Source organism: Camelina sativa, chromosome 20 (assembly GCF_030686135.1).
Source record: "Camelina sativa cultivar CO46 ecotype springtype chromosome 20, ASM3068613v1".
Taxonomy (NCBI): Eukaryota; Viridiplantae; Streptophyta; class Magnoliopsida; order Brassicales; family Brassicaceae; genus Camelina; species Camelina sativa.
The window spans coordinates 27,033,083-27,049,412 of NC_141899.1; the positions used below are offsets into that span (position 1 = coordinate 27,033,083).

The 16,330-nt window shown below is 30.8% G+C and overlaps 1 protein-coding gene and 1 non-coding gene across 3 annotated transcripts; one reads left to right on the forward strand and one right to left on the reverse strand.

The window, feature by feature from the left end:
* Positions 1 to 14,296: 14,296 nt before the first annotated feature.
* Positions 14,297 to 16,107, reverse strand: LOC109130032 (uncharacterized). 2 transcript variants are annotated; one of them, XM_087505685.1, is made up of 5 exons: positions 15,793 to 16,107; positions 15,609 to 15,698; positions 15,359 to 15,513; positions 15,119 to 15,239; positions 14,297 to 15,021 (listed from the first exon to the last, which is right to left on the reverse strand). In XM_087505685.1, the coding sequence occupies exons 1-5, from the start codon at positions 15,832 to 15,834 to the stop codon at positions 14,947 to 14,949; spliced, it is 483 nt and encodes a 160-aa protein (XP_087361811.1). In that variant the 5' UTR covers positions 15,835 to 16,107; the 3' UTR covers positions 14,297 to 14,946. The 2 variants fall into 2 exon arrangements, with proteins under 2 accessions (XP_087361811.1, XP_087361812.1); XM_087505686.1 differs by having other exon boundaries at positions 14,297 to 15,058; positions 15,152 to 15,239; positions 15,793 to 16,106.
* LOC104758138 (vascular-related unknown protein 4) lies at positions 14,497 to 14,862 on the forward strand. The gene has a single exon (XR_015592292.1). It is a non-coding gene; the product is annotated as a vascular-related unknown protein 4 (transcript).
* Positions 16,108 to 16,330: the final 223 nt, after the last annotated feature.

A 16,330-nucleotide genomic window follows, 5' to 3' on the forward strand; every position in this document is an offset into this window, starting at 1 on the left:
ATGAAAATAGACATAGACCTAAATTTTATTCAAAAATGTTACCAATCACTAACAAAACTAATTTTTTTGAAGTTGAGTTTGAATAATCATGTGTTATGGTTGATGTACAAGTTTGAGGTATATCCTTTGTAAAATTGTTAACTCAAAAGATTATTCAACATCATGGAAATTTTTATGAGTTAAAGATGTGGTAAGTTGAGTTATCTATTTTTTTTTTAATTAAAAAAACAAAAATTCAGTTATATAAAACAAAAAAATATTTTTTCGTTTTTATTTATTTCATATATAAAGAAAAATAATTTTTACTGTTTTTCTTTTATTTAATAACTTTTTTAATTAGTTATTTTATTTCTCCTATTTGAGTTGAGTTATCTATTTTTTTTTTAATTAAAAAAACGAAAATTCATCTATATAATACAAAAAATTATTTTTTCGTTTTTATTTAATTTATATAGTAAAAAAAATAATTTTTACTGTTTTTCTTTTATTTAATAACTTTTTTAAATTAGTTATTTTATTTCTCCTAAATTATTATTTTTTATTATCATTTGAAATGAAAATAGACATAGACCTAAATTTTATTCAAAAATGTTACCAATCACTAACAAAACTAATTTTTTTGAAGTTGAGTTTGAATAATCATGTGTTATGGTTGATGTACAAGTTTGAGGTATATCATTTGTAAAATTGTTAACTCAAAAGATTATTCAACATCATGGAAATTTTCATGAGATAAAGATGTGGTAAGTTGAGTTATCTATTTTTTTTTAATTAAAAAAAAACGAAAATTCAGTTATATAATACAAAAAAATTATTTTTTTCATTTTTATTTAATTCATATATCAAGAAAAAATAATTTTTACTGTTTTTTTTAATAACTTTTTTAATTAGTTATTTTATTTTTTAATTAGTTATTTTATTTCTCCTAAATTATTATTTTTTATTATCATTTGAAATGAAAATAGACATAAACCTAAATTTTATTCAAAAATGTTACCAATCACTAGCAAAACTAATTTTTTTGAAGTTGAGTTTGAATAATTATGTGTTATGGTTGATGTACAAGTTTGAGGTATATCATTTGTAAAATTGTTAACTCAAAAGATTATTCAACATCAAGGAAATTTTCATGAGTTAAAGATGTGGTAAGTTGAGTTATCTATTTTTTTAATTAAAAAACGAAAATTCAGTTATATAATACAAAAAAATTATTTTTTCGTTTTTATTTAATTCATATATCAAGAAAAATAATTTTTACTGTTTTTCTTTTATTTAATAACTTTTTTAATTAGTTATTTTATTTCTCCTAAATTATTATTTTTTATTATTATTTGAAATGAAAATAGACATAAACCTAAATTTTATTCAAAAATGTTACCAATCACTAACAAAACTAATTTTTTTGAAGTTGAGTTTGAATAATCATGTGTTATGGTTGATGTACAAGTTTGAGGTATATCCTTTGTAAAATTGTTAACTCAAAATATTATTCAACATCATGGAAATTTTCATGAGTTAAAGATGTGGTAAGTTGAGTTATCTATTTTTTTTAATTAAAAAAACGAAAATTCAGTTATATAATACAAAAAAATTATTTTTTTCGTTTTTATTTGATTCATAGATCAAGAAAAATAATTTTTACTATTATTCTTTTATTTAATAACTTTTTTAATTAGTTATTTTATTTCTTCTAAATTATTATTTTTTATTATCATTTGAAATGAAAATAGACATAGACCTAAATATGATAAGATTTTAAATATTATGGCATGCATGTAGTTAATCTTTTAATTTGCAATGTAACAAAGAAGTTTAGTTAACAATGTAACTCAGCCACAACATGAAAAACATTACAGTAATTAAAAAGCAAAAAAAATTGCTACCAAACTCAGCCGCTTCATCAACTGAAAATATGTAACTCAGCCGTATCGTTTGATAAGTCAGCCGTAACTGAATAACATTCTAGTAATTAATCTTTTGCTAATAAGTCAGCCGTCAAATGGCTCAGTTGTCAATAAGTCAGCCTGTGACAGCTGAGTTATAGTTTTTTTTTACCATAAGTCAGCCGTAACAGCATCTCATAAGTCAGCCGTTTTTCATAACTCAGCCAGGCGGAAAATGGTAACTCAGTTGTGTCGTAGTGATAACTCAGCCAAAATTTTGACAACTCAGCCGTGTCGTTGTGATAACTCAGCCAAAATTTTGACAACTCAACCATCGGGTGAAAACTCAGCCGTAACTACAGCTGAGTTATGCGCATAACTCAACCAGATTTAATAAGTCAGCCGTAACCCTTGGCTGACTTATGAGCATAACTCAGCCAGATTTTCATAAGTCAGCCATCCGCTCTTACTCAAATGTTTTTCCGATAACTCAGCCATACCATACCTATAACTCAGCCGCAACATACTCTGTAACTCGTTACGGCTGAGTTATGGTTACACGTCAGCGATTTCTGACGTGGCGTCTGACGTGGCAATGGCATTTTTGTAATAACGTTTTTTCCGATAACATAAAACAGGGGCACGCTGGGTATTTTGAAAATACCTGAAACATTCTAGTAATAAAAAAGTTTTTTTGTAGATTATGGTAATATTAACTAAAATGAGTAACATTTGAGTAATTCACCCAAGTTTGAGTAATTCATACATTTGAATAATTATGTGTTATGGTTGATGTACAAGTTTGAGGTATATCATTTGTAAAATTGTTAACTCAAAAGATTATTCAACATCATGGAAATTTTCATGATTTAAAGATGTGGTAAGTTGAGTTATCTATTTTTTAATTAAAAAAGACGAAAATTCAGTTATATAATACAAAAAAATTATTTTTTCGTTTTTATTTAATTCATATATCAAGAAAAATAATTTTTACTGTTTTTCTTTTATTTAATAACTTTTTTAGTTAGTTATTTTATTTCTCCTAAATTATTATTTTTTATTATTATTTGAAATGAAAATAGACATAAACCTAAATTTTATTCAAAAATGTTACCAATCACTAACAAAACTAATTTTTTTGAAGTTGAGTTTGAATAATCATGTGTTATGGTTGATGTACAAGTTTGAGATATATCCTTTGTAAAATTGTTAACTCAAAATATTATTCAACATCATAGAAATTTTCATGAGTTAAAGATGTGGTAAGTTGAGTTATCTATTTTTTTTAATTAAAAAAACGAAAATTCAGTTATATAATACAAAAAAATTATTTTTTTAGTTTTTATTTGATTCATAGATCAAGAAAAATAATTTTTACTGTTATTCTTTTATTTAATAATTTTTTTAATTAGTTATTTTATTTCTCCTAAATTATTATTTTTTATTATCATTTGAAATGAAAATAGACATAGACCTAAATATGATAAGATTTTAAATATTATGGCATGCATGTATTTTAAACATTACAGTAATTAAAAAGCAAAAAAATATTGCTACCAAACTCAGCCGTATCGTTTGATAAGTCAGCCGTAACTGAATAACATTCTAGTAATTAATCTTTTGCTAATAAGTCAGCCGTCAAATGGCTCAGTTGTCAATAAGTCAGCCTGTGACAGCATAGTTATAGTTTTTTTACCATAACTCAGCCGTAACAGCATCTCATAAGTCAGCCGTTTTTCATAACTCAGCCAGGCGGAAAATGGTAACTCAGTTGTGTCGTAGTGATAACTTAGCCAAAATTTTGACAACTCAGCCGTGTCGTTGTGATAACTCAGCCAAAATTTTGACAACTCAACTATCGGGTGAAAACTCAGCCGTAACTACAGCTGAGTTATGCGCATAACTCAACCAGATTTAATAAGTCAGCCGTAACCCTTGGCTGACTTATGAGCATAACTCAGCCAGATTTTCATAAGTCAGCCATCCGCTCTTACTCAAATGTTTTTCCGATAACTCAGCCATACCATACCTATAACTCAGCCGCAACATACTCTGTAACGCGTTACGGCTGAGTTATGGTTACACGTCAGCGATTTCTGACGTGGCGTCTGACGTGGCAATGACATTTTTGTAATAACGTTTTTTCCGGTAACATAAAACAGGGGCACGCTGGGTATTTTGAAAATACCCGAAACATTCTAGTAATAAAAAAGTTTTTTTTGTAGATTATGGTAATATTAACTTAAATGAGTAACATTTGAGTAATTCACCCAAGTTTAAAACCAGAAAATCCAAATCTTTTTGCAAAATTCAAGTTAAAAACCAGCAATAAAATCAGGTTTAGATAAATTCACAAAATCACTAATCCAAATCTCTTTGCAAAAAATAATTTTGCTCACCAAAGGTCTTATCAGGAAAATCAATTATATTCTCATATCAATCAATAATCCTAAGATCTAAATCCAGATGACTAATCAAAGATCTTGCATTAAAAACAACCTATGGTGAAGAACAAGAAAGATAATGAATCCTAAATTAACAGATCTAACAATCCATGAAATCCCTAATGAGAAACCCTAAACCTAACAAGTAGATCTACTCAGACATAATCAATGAAACACAAAACATCTTCTGAATAAATTGCATTAAGAAAGAGATTACAGAAGAAGTAAAGGAGTTCTGAATCTTCTCTCCAAAAGCTCTCTAAAAATCTCTCAGGGTTTTGCTCTCAAAAGTTGCAGGGAAAAATAAAGCTTAGGTCAAAAACAATGACCAAAAATCCTATTTATATTCCTAAAAACGTCCAGGGACTAATGATGCAAATATGGAAAACTCTGGGGCCGATTTGTAAATCTTCAAAACTGTTGGGAAAACTTCCAATTTCTTCTTTGGCTCTGCATCGAGTGATGCTGATGTTGTGTCGATCGATGCATCCTCTGATTTCGCCTCCCAACTTCGTAGCTCAGCCTCAATGCTTGATTAAGCTCCAAATCTTCCTATTTAGCTCCATTATCCTACAAAGACTCAAAAAACTCTAAAAATACCAAAAAGATTCTATAGATAAGACTTATTCATGGCTAAAGACACCTAAAAACCATGATATATTAGATATAGCGATAAAGGATCCCCTTGTCGAATGCCACGTTCTGGTTTAATATTTCAATGAGAGACTCCATTGATCAAAACAATGTATTTGTCAGAACGAACCAATGCCATTATCCAGCTTATCCATTTCTCACAAAAACCAAACAGCCTCAATGTTGTTTCCAAGAAATTTTACTCAACCCGGTATGACATTGTCTTGAATTATCCTTCCTGGAATGAAAGCCGCTTGAGCATCAGAGACTATCTCATTTAAATGAATCTTTAAATGTTTCACCAAACATTTTGAATAATTTTATAAAGAACATTGCAAAGTGCAATATGTCTATAGTAGGAAAGAGTCGAAGGATTTGTGATTTTTGAGATCATACAAATGTTAGTATGATTTTTGTCTGGTATTAGAAAGGATGTTTCAAAAAAGGATATGACTTCTTTGACCACATCTCTCCCAACAATATCCCAACATTGTTTGTAAAATCTAGCTGTTAAGTCATCTGGTCATGGTGCTCTATCATCTCCAATTTGGCATATATGGCATCATAAATTTCTTCATCGGTAAAGTCTCGGGTAATGTCTTCATTGATGGTGTGGGTGACAGTCCGTTTAAGGTATGGCAGGCGAGAAAAAAGAGTTAGCAAAAGTGACATTTGTTATAAAGATTGGTACCGTACATGACATAATTGATAAAATTCTCAACGTTTTAAACAAGGCAATAAAAGATATTATGTAGGAGACATAGTGACACTGGCCTCCAAAGGGAAGTGTTATGAAAGTCAACAAAAGAGACAACGCAAAAACTCATGGTTCAAATCGTTTGTTGTTTATTGTTTTGTGTGAAGCCCACCATTACTATGCACATAGTAAATTGTTTATTTACTTCTATATAAACGATCGAATTCATTTGTTGTAAACCACAAAAATATTGCAAACTTCAATTATAAAGAAGTAAAAATTCTCTCTAGTTTTTCTTTTATTATTCAGTATCCCGATCTTTCTGCGGGTATAAATTTTTCTCAATTACAGTATCTATATTAACATTTTTGAAGTACATTTTGGTTTATGCCCTTGAAGTTTATCTTATTTAATTTTTTTTTTGCAACATTAACCCCTACATATTTTCCTAAAATAACATTTCTACTTAATTAACCCCTACAGATTTTCTTAAAATAACATTTCTACTTAACTCAATTAATGGAACTATATTAATCGATCAAATTTATTTACGCTTATTGCCATACACAGCATGACACCATCATTTAAGAGATCGAGAATAAATGCTCAAAACTTATTTTAATATTTTAATACATCTTTATGATAGTTGAATGTAAATCGAGGGATTTTGAGAAACAAAAGATTACATTCTCAATTATACTTATGACGAAGATAACATTTATAAACACGATAACCCAAATTAAGAAAATCAAATTTTAGCAAATATATAACTTTGGAAGCAAAAAATACATTTATTTCTGTATATATCTCCTTTATAAACTGAATATTGTTCTGTAATATTCTTAACAACTCAAATAGGCATACAGAAAAATCTCGTGTTTATTTGTTGTTTATGATGAGGAAAATTTATACCCGCAGAAAGATCGGGATACTGAATAATAAAAGAAAAACTAGAGAGAATTTTTACTTCTTTATAATTGAAGTTTGCAATATTTTTGTGGTTTACAACAAATGAATTCGATCGTTTATATAGAAGTAAATAAACAATTTACTATGTGCATAGTAATGGTGGGCTTCACACAAAACAATAAACAACAAACGATTTGAACCATGAGTTTTTGCGTTGTCTCTTTTGTTGACTTTCACAACACTTCCCTTTGGAGGCCAGTGTCACTATGTCTCCTACATAATATCTTTTATTGCCTTGTTTAAAACGTTGAGAATTTTATCAATTATGTCATGTACGGTACCAATCTTTATAACAAATGTCACTTTTGCTAACTCTTTTTTCTCGCCTGCCATACCTTAAACGGACTGTCACCCACACCATCAATGAAGACATTACCCGAGACTTTACCGATGAAGAAATTTATGATGCCATATATGCCAAATTGGAGATGATAGAGCACCATGACCAGATGACTTAACAGCTAGATTTTACAAACAATGTTGGGATATTGTTGGGAGAGATGTGGTCAAAGAAGTCATATCCTTTTTTGAAACATCCTTTCTAATACCAGACAAAAATCATACTAACATTTGTATGATCTCAAAAATCACAAATCCTTCGACTCTTTCCTACTATAGACATATTGCACTTTGCAATGTTCTTTATAAAATTATTCAAAATGTTTGGTGAAACATTTAAAGATTCATTTAAATGAGATAGTCTCTGATGCTCAAGCGGCTTTCATTCCAGGAAGGATAATTCAAGACAATGTCATACCGGGTTGAGTAAAATTTCTTGGAAACAACATTGAGGCTGTTTGGTTTTTGTGAGAAATGGATAAGCTGGATAATGGCATTGGTTCGTTCTGACAAATACATTGTTTTGATCAATGGAGTCTCTCATTGAAATATTAAACCAGAACGTGGCATTCGACAAGGGGATCCTTTATCGCTATATCTAATATATCATGGTTTTTAGGTGTCTTTAGCCATGATATAAGTCTTATCTATAGAATCTTTTTGGTATTTTTAGAGTTTTTTTGAGTCTTTGTAGGATAATGGAGCTAAATAGGAAGATTTGGAGCTTAATCAAGCATTGAGGCTGAGCTACGAAGTTGGGAGGCGAATTCAGAGGATGCATCGATCGACACAACATCAGCATCGGTCGATGCAGAGCCAAAGAAGAAATTGGAAGTTTTCCCAACAGTTTTGAAGATTTACAAATCGGCCCCAGAGTTTTCCATATTTGCATCATTAGTCCCTGGACGTTTTTAGGAATATAAATAGGATTTTTGGTCATTGTTTTAGACCTAAGCTTTATTTTTCCCTGCAACTTTTGAGAGCAAAACCCTGAGAGATTTTTAGAGAGCTTTTGGAGAGAAGATTCAGAACTCCTTTACTTCTTCTGTAATCTATTTCTTAATGCAATTTATTCAGAAGATGTTTTGTGTTTCATTGATTATGTCTGAGTAGATCTACTTGTTAGGTTTAGGGTTTCTCATTAGGGATTTCATGGATTGTTAGATCTGTTAATTTAGGATTCATTATCTTTCTTATTCTTCACCATAGGTTGTTTTTAATGCAAGATCTTTGATTAGTCATCTGGATTTAGATCTTAGGATTATTGATTGATATGAGAATATAATTGATTTTCCTGATAAGACCTTTGGTGAGCAAAATTATTTTTTGCAAAGAGATTTGGATTAGTGATTTTGTGAACTTATCTAAACCTGATTTTATTGCTGGTTTTTAACTTGAATTTTGCAAAGAGATTTGGATTTTCTGGTTTTAAACTTGGGTGAATTACTCAAATGTTACTCATTTTAGTTAATATTTGTAACATCCGTGAACCGGAATCCCGGTTTGGGAGTTGCATCGGTCTATGCAGATGGTGCATCGGTTGATGCAAGTGCAATTCTCTGCGTTTTGGACAAAAGGGAAGGAAAACCCTTAAGTCGTGTTTTTGGTCTCATTAGTCGTGGATAGCCGATTTTTGAGAGAAAGAAAGGAGAGAAAAGAGTTCTTGAAAGTTCTTGGTGTTTTCTTGGAGATTTGGGGCGTTCCTATAGAGATCTGTAGCTGGGATCGTGATAGGAGCTTCCTAGGAGCGTTTTCTTGCTTCTTTATGGTTCAGATTCGTCTTGGCAAAGGTAAGTGCAGGACCATTGCTGATCTAAGCTAGAGAACCCTTTAATCTGCTTGTTTGGTGTTGTTAGGCTGTTTAGATCATTGTTATGGACGTTAGGAAGCTTTCTTGTGGCTTGGGATCGAGTTTTGTGGTTTCAGGAACGAAGATCCGGCGAGAAGCTTTGGGGAAAACACGGTGCTCGACGATGCATCGGTCGATGCATATCTTGCGTCGGTCGATGCAAGTGCGAGGACGGCGCGTAAAAACTCTAGGGTTTTTCGTGTGCGTCGAGCATGCGTCGGTCGATGCAGATTGGGTATCGGTCGATGCAAGTTACACTTGCATCGGTCGATGCAGCTTCTGTATCGGTCGATGCAACCCCTTGGTGAGTCGATCGATGCATGTGTGGCATCGGTCGATGCACTGTCCTGGTTGGTCGATTGTTGTTTATTGCTTGTTGTTTGATGGTTAAAGATACTCTATTGCTTGTGTGTATAGCCCAGTAGATGGGAGGATTGCCTTACTGAGTGTTTATAAAATACTCATGCATTGCAATTTGTGTTTGTGGTGCAGGTAAAGGCAAAGTGTGATCGTGGAATCCCGGCAATGAAGAGGAGGATGTTCTAGGGACTCGGTTTGATGTTGTCTGGCATTGCTAGGTTGCTAGAGTTGGGTCATTAGAACATTGCTAGGTTGCTGGTTCTTTGATTCTTGATGTTTGGATATTGTTGACGTTGGAATTATGGTTATATTTTATTATTGAAATATTATTGAATATTGGTTGGTTATTTCCGCTGTTGAGTGTGTGGTGGTTAGGTGGCTAGTGGGTATGGGACCACTAGTTGTAGTTTATTTATTATATTATTATTATTTATTATTAAAAAAAAAAGGTCGGTCGTTTCAATATTACCATAATCTACAAAAAAACTTTTTTATTACTAGAATGTTTCGGGTATTTTCAAAATACCCAGCGTGCCCCTGTTTTATGTTACCGGAAAAAACGTTATTACAAAAATACCATTGCCACGTCAGACGCCACGTCAGAAATCGCTGACGTGTAACCATAACTCAGCCATAACGCGTTACAGAGTATGTTGCGTCTGAGTTATAGGTATGGTATGGCTGAGTTATCGGAAAAACATTTGAGTAAGAGCGGATGACTGACTTATGAAAATCTGGCTGAGTTATGCTCATAAGTCAGCCAAGGGTTACGGCTGACTTATTAAATCTGGTTGAGTTATGCGCATAACTCAGCTGTAGTTACGGCTGAGTTTTCACCCGATGGTTGAGTTGTCAAAATTTTGGCTGAGTTATCACAACGACACGGCTGAGTTGTCAAAATTTTGGCTGAGTTATCACTACGACACAACTGAATTACCATTTTCCGCCTGGCTGAGTTATGAAAAACGGCTGACTTATGAGATGCTGTTACGGATGAGTTATGGTAAAAAAACTATAACTCAGCTGTCACAGGCTGACTTATTGACAACTGAGCCATTTGACGGCTGACTTATTAGCAAAAGATTAATTACTAGAATGTTATTCAGTTACGGCTGACTTATCAAACGATACGGCTGAGTTTGGTAGCAATTTTTTTTGCTTTTTAATTACTGTAATGTTTTTCATGTTGTGGCTGAGTTACATTGTTAACTAAACTTCTTTGTTACATTGCAAATTAAAAAATTAACTACATGCATGCCATAATATTTAAAATCTTATCAGATTTAGGTCTATGTCTATTTTCATTTCAAATGATAATAAAAAATAATAATTTAGGAGAAATAAAATAACTAATTAAAAAAGTTATTAAAAAAACAGTAAAAATTATTTTTCTTGATCTATGAATCAAATAAAAACGAAAAAAATAATTTTTTTGTATTATATAACTGAATTTTCGTTTTTTTTAATTAAAAAAAATAGATAACTCAACTTACCACATCTTTAACTCATGAAAATTTCCATGATGTTGAATAATCTTTTGAGTTAACAATTTTACAAATGATATACCTCAAACTTGTACATCAACCATAACACATGATTATTCAAATTCAACTTAAAAAAAATTAGTTTTGTTAGTGATTGGTAACATTTTTGAATAAAATTTAGGTCTATGTCTATTTTCATTTCAAATGATAATAAAAATAATAATTTAGGAGAAATAAAATAATTAATTTAAAAAAGTTATTAAATAAAAGAAAAACAGTAAAAATTATTTTTTTACTATATAAATTAAATAAAAACGAAAAAATAATTTTTTGTATTATATAGATGAATTTTCGTTTTTTTAATTAAAAAAAATTGATAACTCAACTCAAATAGGAGAAATAAAATAACTAATTAAAAAAGTTATTAAATAAAAGAAAAACAGTAAAAAATATTTTTCTTTATATATGAAATAAATAAAAACGAAAAAATATTTTTTGTATTATATAGCAGAATTTTCGTTTTTTTAATTAAAAAAATAGATAACTAACCTTACCACATCTTTAACTCATAAAAATTTCCATGATGTTGAATAATCTTTTGAGTTAACAATTTTACAAAGGATATACCTCAAACTTGTACATCAACCATAACACATGATTATTCAAACTCAACTTCAAAAAAATTAGTTTTGTTAGTGATTGGTAACATTTTTGAATAAAATTTAGGTCTATGTCTATTTTCATTTCAAATGATAATAAAAAATAATAATTTAGGAGATATAAAATAACTAATTAAAAAAGTTATTAAATAAAAGAAAAACAGTAAAAATTATTTTTTCTTGATATATGAATTAAATAAAAACGAAAAAAATAATTTTTTTGATAACTCAGCCATAACTCACTATAACTCAGCCGTCACATGACTTTTCGTTTTCCTGTAAATATTATAACTCAGCCGTAAAGTCATATATATCTTCTATTTACTTTCAGATTTTTCTTGTGATAACTCAGCCATAACTCACTATAACTCAGCCGTCACATAACCTTTCGTTTTCCCCTAAATATTATAACTCAGCCGTAAAGTCATATATATCATCCATTTACTTTCAGATTGTTTCTTGTGATAACTAAGCCATAACTCACTATAACTCAGCCGTCACATGACCTTTCGTTTTTCCGTTTTTCATAACTCAGCCGTAAATTGATATTTTGGCGGGAAACCATCAGTTAACCTAATAATAGACATATTTCCATTCTAAATTTAAATTTTGAGTTATAATAATTTTAATATTCAATTGTTAGAGAAATACTTTTAGGAATATAAAATTCTAAATTCGAATAATAATTATTTAATTATTTGCAATAATATTTTGTGATAAAAAGCTCACTTTATGAATTTATTACCCGTGTGGATTTGAGCATCACAGAATTAGTGATTTTTTGCGTTTCCCTAACAACACTTTTTGTAATATCGAGAGACGTTTTAATACTTTTAGAAAAATAAAATTCTAAATTCGAATAATAATTATTTAATTATTTGCAATAATATCTTGTGATAAAAAGCTCACTTTATGAATTTATTATGCGTGTGGATTTGAGCAGGCACAGAATTAGTGATTTTTCGCGCTTCCCTATCAACACTTTTTGTAATATCGAGAGACGTTTTAATACTTATTAGTTATCTGACAGAACAAAGACCCATGAAAGAAGAATACGTTTTCATATTATTGAGAAGACCCTAAACGATAACTCAGCCATAACTCAGCCAACCCTCAAATTAGAATGACTAAATAACCTACCAAACCGAACCGAACCGAAAACTCTTTTTTCCATTATTTTTCGGTTAATTACGATTATATTCGGCTTGCTATCGGTTATATTATGTTAATCGACCTAATTTGGGTAACATTTGGATTATTTATGGTTATATATTCAACTAACCGACCCATAACCGGAAATAACCAAAAAGTAATTTCAAAATTTTTTAAATTTTCAAATGGTTATCATATTAGTATATCCAAATTACCACTTTAAACCAAACACAATATAACCAAAACCAAATTGTTATATTAAAACCCATAATGTTGGAAATATGAACCCTACACCTCAAACCCTAACCCTAACCCTAACCCCTAAATGTCATGTTTTGAATGTTTTACACATTTTGATCAGACTGTGTAAAAATCAATCTTTGTCTATAATTATTACTTTTTATTGCTTATAATGATTGTAATATTCATTTTTTCATTCTATATTTTAATTTTGAGTTATAATAATTCTAATTTACAAATATTTCATAAGTCAGCCGTTTATGTCGATAACTCAGCCATATCAGTCAATTGTTTGAGAAATACTTTTATTAAAAAAATTAAAAAAATTCAAATTCAAATTTTGAATTCCTTTTAAATAAAAAATCGCTAAAATCTCATTTATTACGTGTGTGGTTCTTAACAATAAACATAATTATTGTTTGTGTCTCCCCAACAACACTTTTTGTATTTTCGAGAAGGTATATAATAAATTAATATATCCGTTGCATAACTCAGCCATAACTTTACCATAACTCAGCCAACCCTCAAATTAGAATGACTAAATAACCGACCAAACTGAACCGAACCGAAAAAAATAATTTTTCCAATTTGGTATTTTTGAATTGGTATGTTTGGTTAATTTCGGTTATATTCGGCTTACTTTTGGTTATATTAGGCTAATCTACTTAATTACAATATATTTTGAGTTATTTATGGTTATATTTTAATCTAACCGACCCATAACCGGAAATAACCAAATTTTGTTTTGATTTTTTAAAAATATATTCAAATGGTAATAATATTAGTATATCCATTTACCACCTTAAACCAAATACATTAGAACACATTAGAACCAAAACCAAAAAACAAAAAATGTTACTCATCTAAACCCTACATCTCAAACCCTAAACCCCAACCCTAACCTTAACCCCTAAACGTCATGTGTTGTATGTTTAACACATTCTGGTGAGAATGTGTAAAAATCGATATTTTCTATAATTATTACTTTTTATTGATTATAATAATTGTAATATTCTTATTTCAATTGTACATTTAAATATTGAGTTTTAATAATATAAATTTACAAATATTTCATAAGTCAGCCGTGTAAGTCAATAACTCAGCTATCACTTAGTCACTTCGTCGGAATTTTTTTATTTTTTATTTGAATTTTGAATTCAGTTTTTTAATTATTTTGTATAATATATTGTGAAAAAACTAACTTTATAAATTTATTACGCGTGTGGATCTGAGCAGGCACAAAATTATTGTTGGGTTTTCCCAACAATACTTTTTGTAATATCGAGGCACGACACGAAAGACCAAACGAAGCCGTACCAAGTACATAACTCAGCCATACAAAGTACATAACTCAGCCGTACGAAATAAATAACTCAGCCATAACATATATGTTTATTTAATAATACACAGAGATATGTATCATATGGCCTCAATTTAATGTGTATCATATGGTCAATTCAATGTTATATAGAAAGATGGCAATTTGTATAAGCTGTGTTTCTTAATTAATTTATAGTTTTATACATACTCTATACAAGCACAACTAGCATGATGATGATATATGGAGGCAATTTAGGATCCCTAGAGTAAAAAGTTAAATTAATGTTGTATAGGCACACAACTAATAGGTACAAATACAAGTTTCTGAAGGCAACAACAGCAAATATAGCTGTGATTAACATATTAACAAATATACTGTAAAACGATTCAATCACAAATCAACTAACAATACAAAGAGAACTCTCATCTCATTTCTTCCTTCTCTCTTTTTCTCTTCCAAATTATTCATGGAGAGTTCAATGAACAATGCTTTCATTATGAGCAAACATGAAACAACGGCGTTTTCAGGCGACCAAACTCCGGAGGAAAGCAGCTGGACTATGTACTTTGAGGATTTCTTCGAGGCTTCTTCAAGCATAGTGCAAGCCGGAGATTGCAGCTCTTCCTCCATCTCCGACGCAGCGTCGTTTGTCGCCACTAAGAAGACTCTCCACGTGTCTAAGCAAGAAGGGTCTAATTATTCCATGAACATCAAGAGGACAAGAAATAGAGAGATTCCTTTTGGTCGTCATCATGATCTTGAAGACACTGCCTCTTCTCCTTCTCATAGCCCTAACGTCAGTGTCTCTCTCTCTCTCTCATTCTCTCTATGAATATATGAAGAATTGACACAACCTGGCTACAATTCTTGATTAGTAAAGCTTCTTTTGATCAACTAGAATGAATTGAGTTCATTGTTACCCGTAGGAGACTACGGTATCACAATGAAAGGCAAGGAGAAGATCTGTGTTGGCATAATACATGAAGTCTATCTGCGAAAGAGGATATATCAAATGTAATGAAGTCTATCTGCGAAAGAGGATATAAAAATGTTCAGTGAACAGCAATACTAAACTATGTTACTACAACCTTAACGGTAAAAGTAAGTGGCACACTTCCTGCCTGCTCAAAGTTATAGTCCCATGTGACGGTTTCTGGGATTCTCGTTCTTATCTCAGAGTAGATGCAAGCGTTTAGTGTATCCACAGATCTAACATACACACACACACACACATCAGCTAACTCAATCAGTAATATTCACAAAACTGGAAGTGAAATTAGCATCAGATATTTCTGAAATAACAAAAGCAGAGGATCATAAGTTCATACTTGAGAAGAAGCTCCATATCAGGACCCGGATACTTCATCTCTATAGTATTCGAATGTCCAGGTGATGAAAACGTGTTCAAGCAATCCACAAAAAGACCTAAGCTAATTCCAAATCTCGGTCTCCCTTGAGACCCATACTCGTATTTCGTGAATAGCTTTCTCCGATTAAACCTCAAAACATTTCAGATTCCACAATTTGACAAACATGGTGAAATCGAATTTTTTTTTGGGGGAACTGAGAAATCGATACCTCGCGTTGAAGATAAACCTTGGCTTGAAGACAACCTGATTCCTCCACGATTAATACTATTCCGTGTTCATATAACTCCACTAATGCATCCTGGATTCGCACAGTTTTCACAGAGAGATCAGTGAAGGGACGATCGATGAAATTAAAAAAACCCTAGATGGATTTATCCAAAGAAGGGAGATACCTGGTGGCGTTTCCATCGTACGCAAGTGAGTGCATCGACCATTCCTTGAACATTATCGAGCTGGCAAATAAGGTCCGGCACGTCTGGTTCAATAGTCGGCGACGATGATTCTAATTCTGACGGTGGACTCAGTGTTTGATCTGTTCTCTGATCTCATCTTATCTAGGGTTTCAGGTTTTAATACGATTTGTTTGACGGCGAGAGAGTGGACAAAAATAGAGTATCGCTAGTTTCGGCGAGAAGAGAGAGGTTTTTTTTTGGTTATGAACAGTGGAAACTGTTGATATAAACAAGAGAAAACAAAACTGTGGATCTAAGAAAAATGCATAATGATGTGTTAAATCATATCTGATGTGTATTTTAATTTGTTGATGTGTATTTTTTTTTAATTTTTTACTCAAATTTGAAAAACAAAACCCAAGGGTTAAATTGTAATTACAACCAAGACACTAAACATTCTAGTAATTTTCAAAAGATTTATAGATATGAATAATAAACCAACTTTTGGATAACATTTCAGTAATTGTTTCTTTAAACT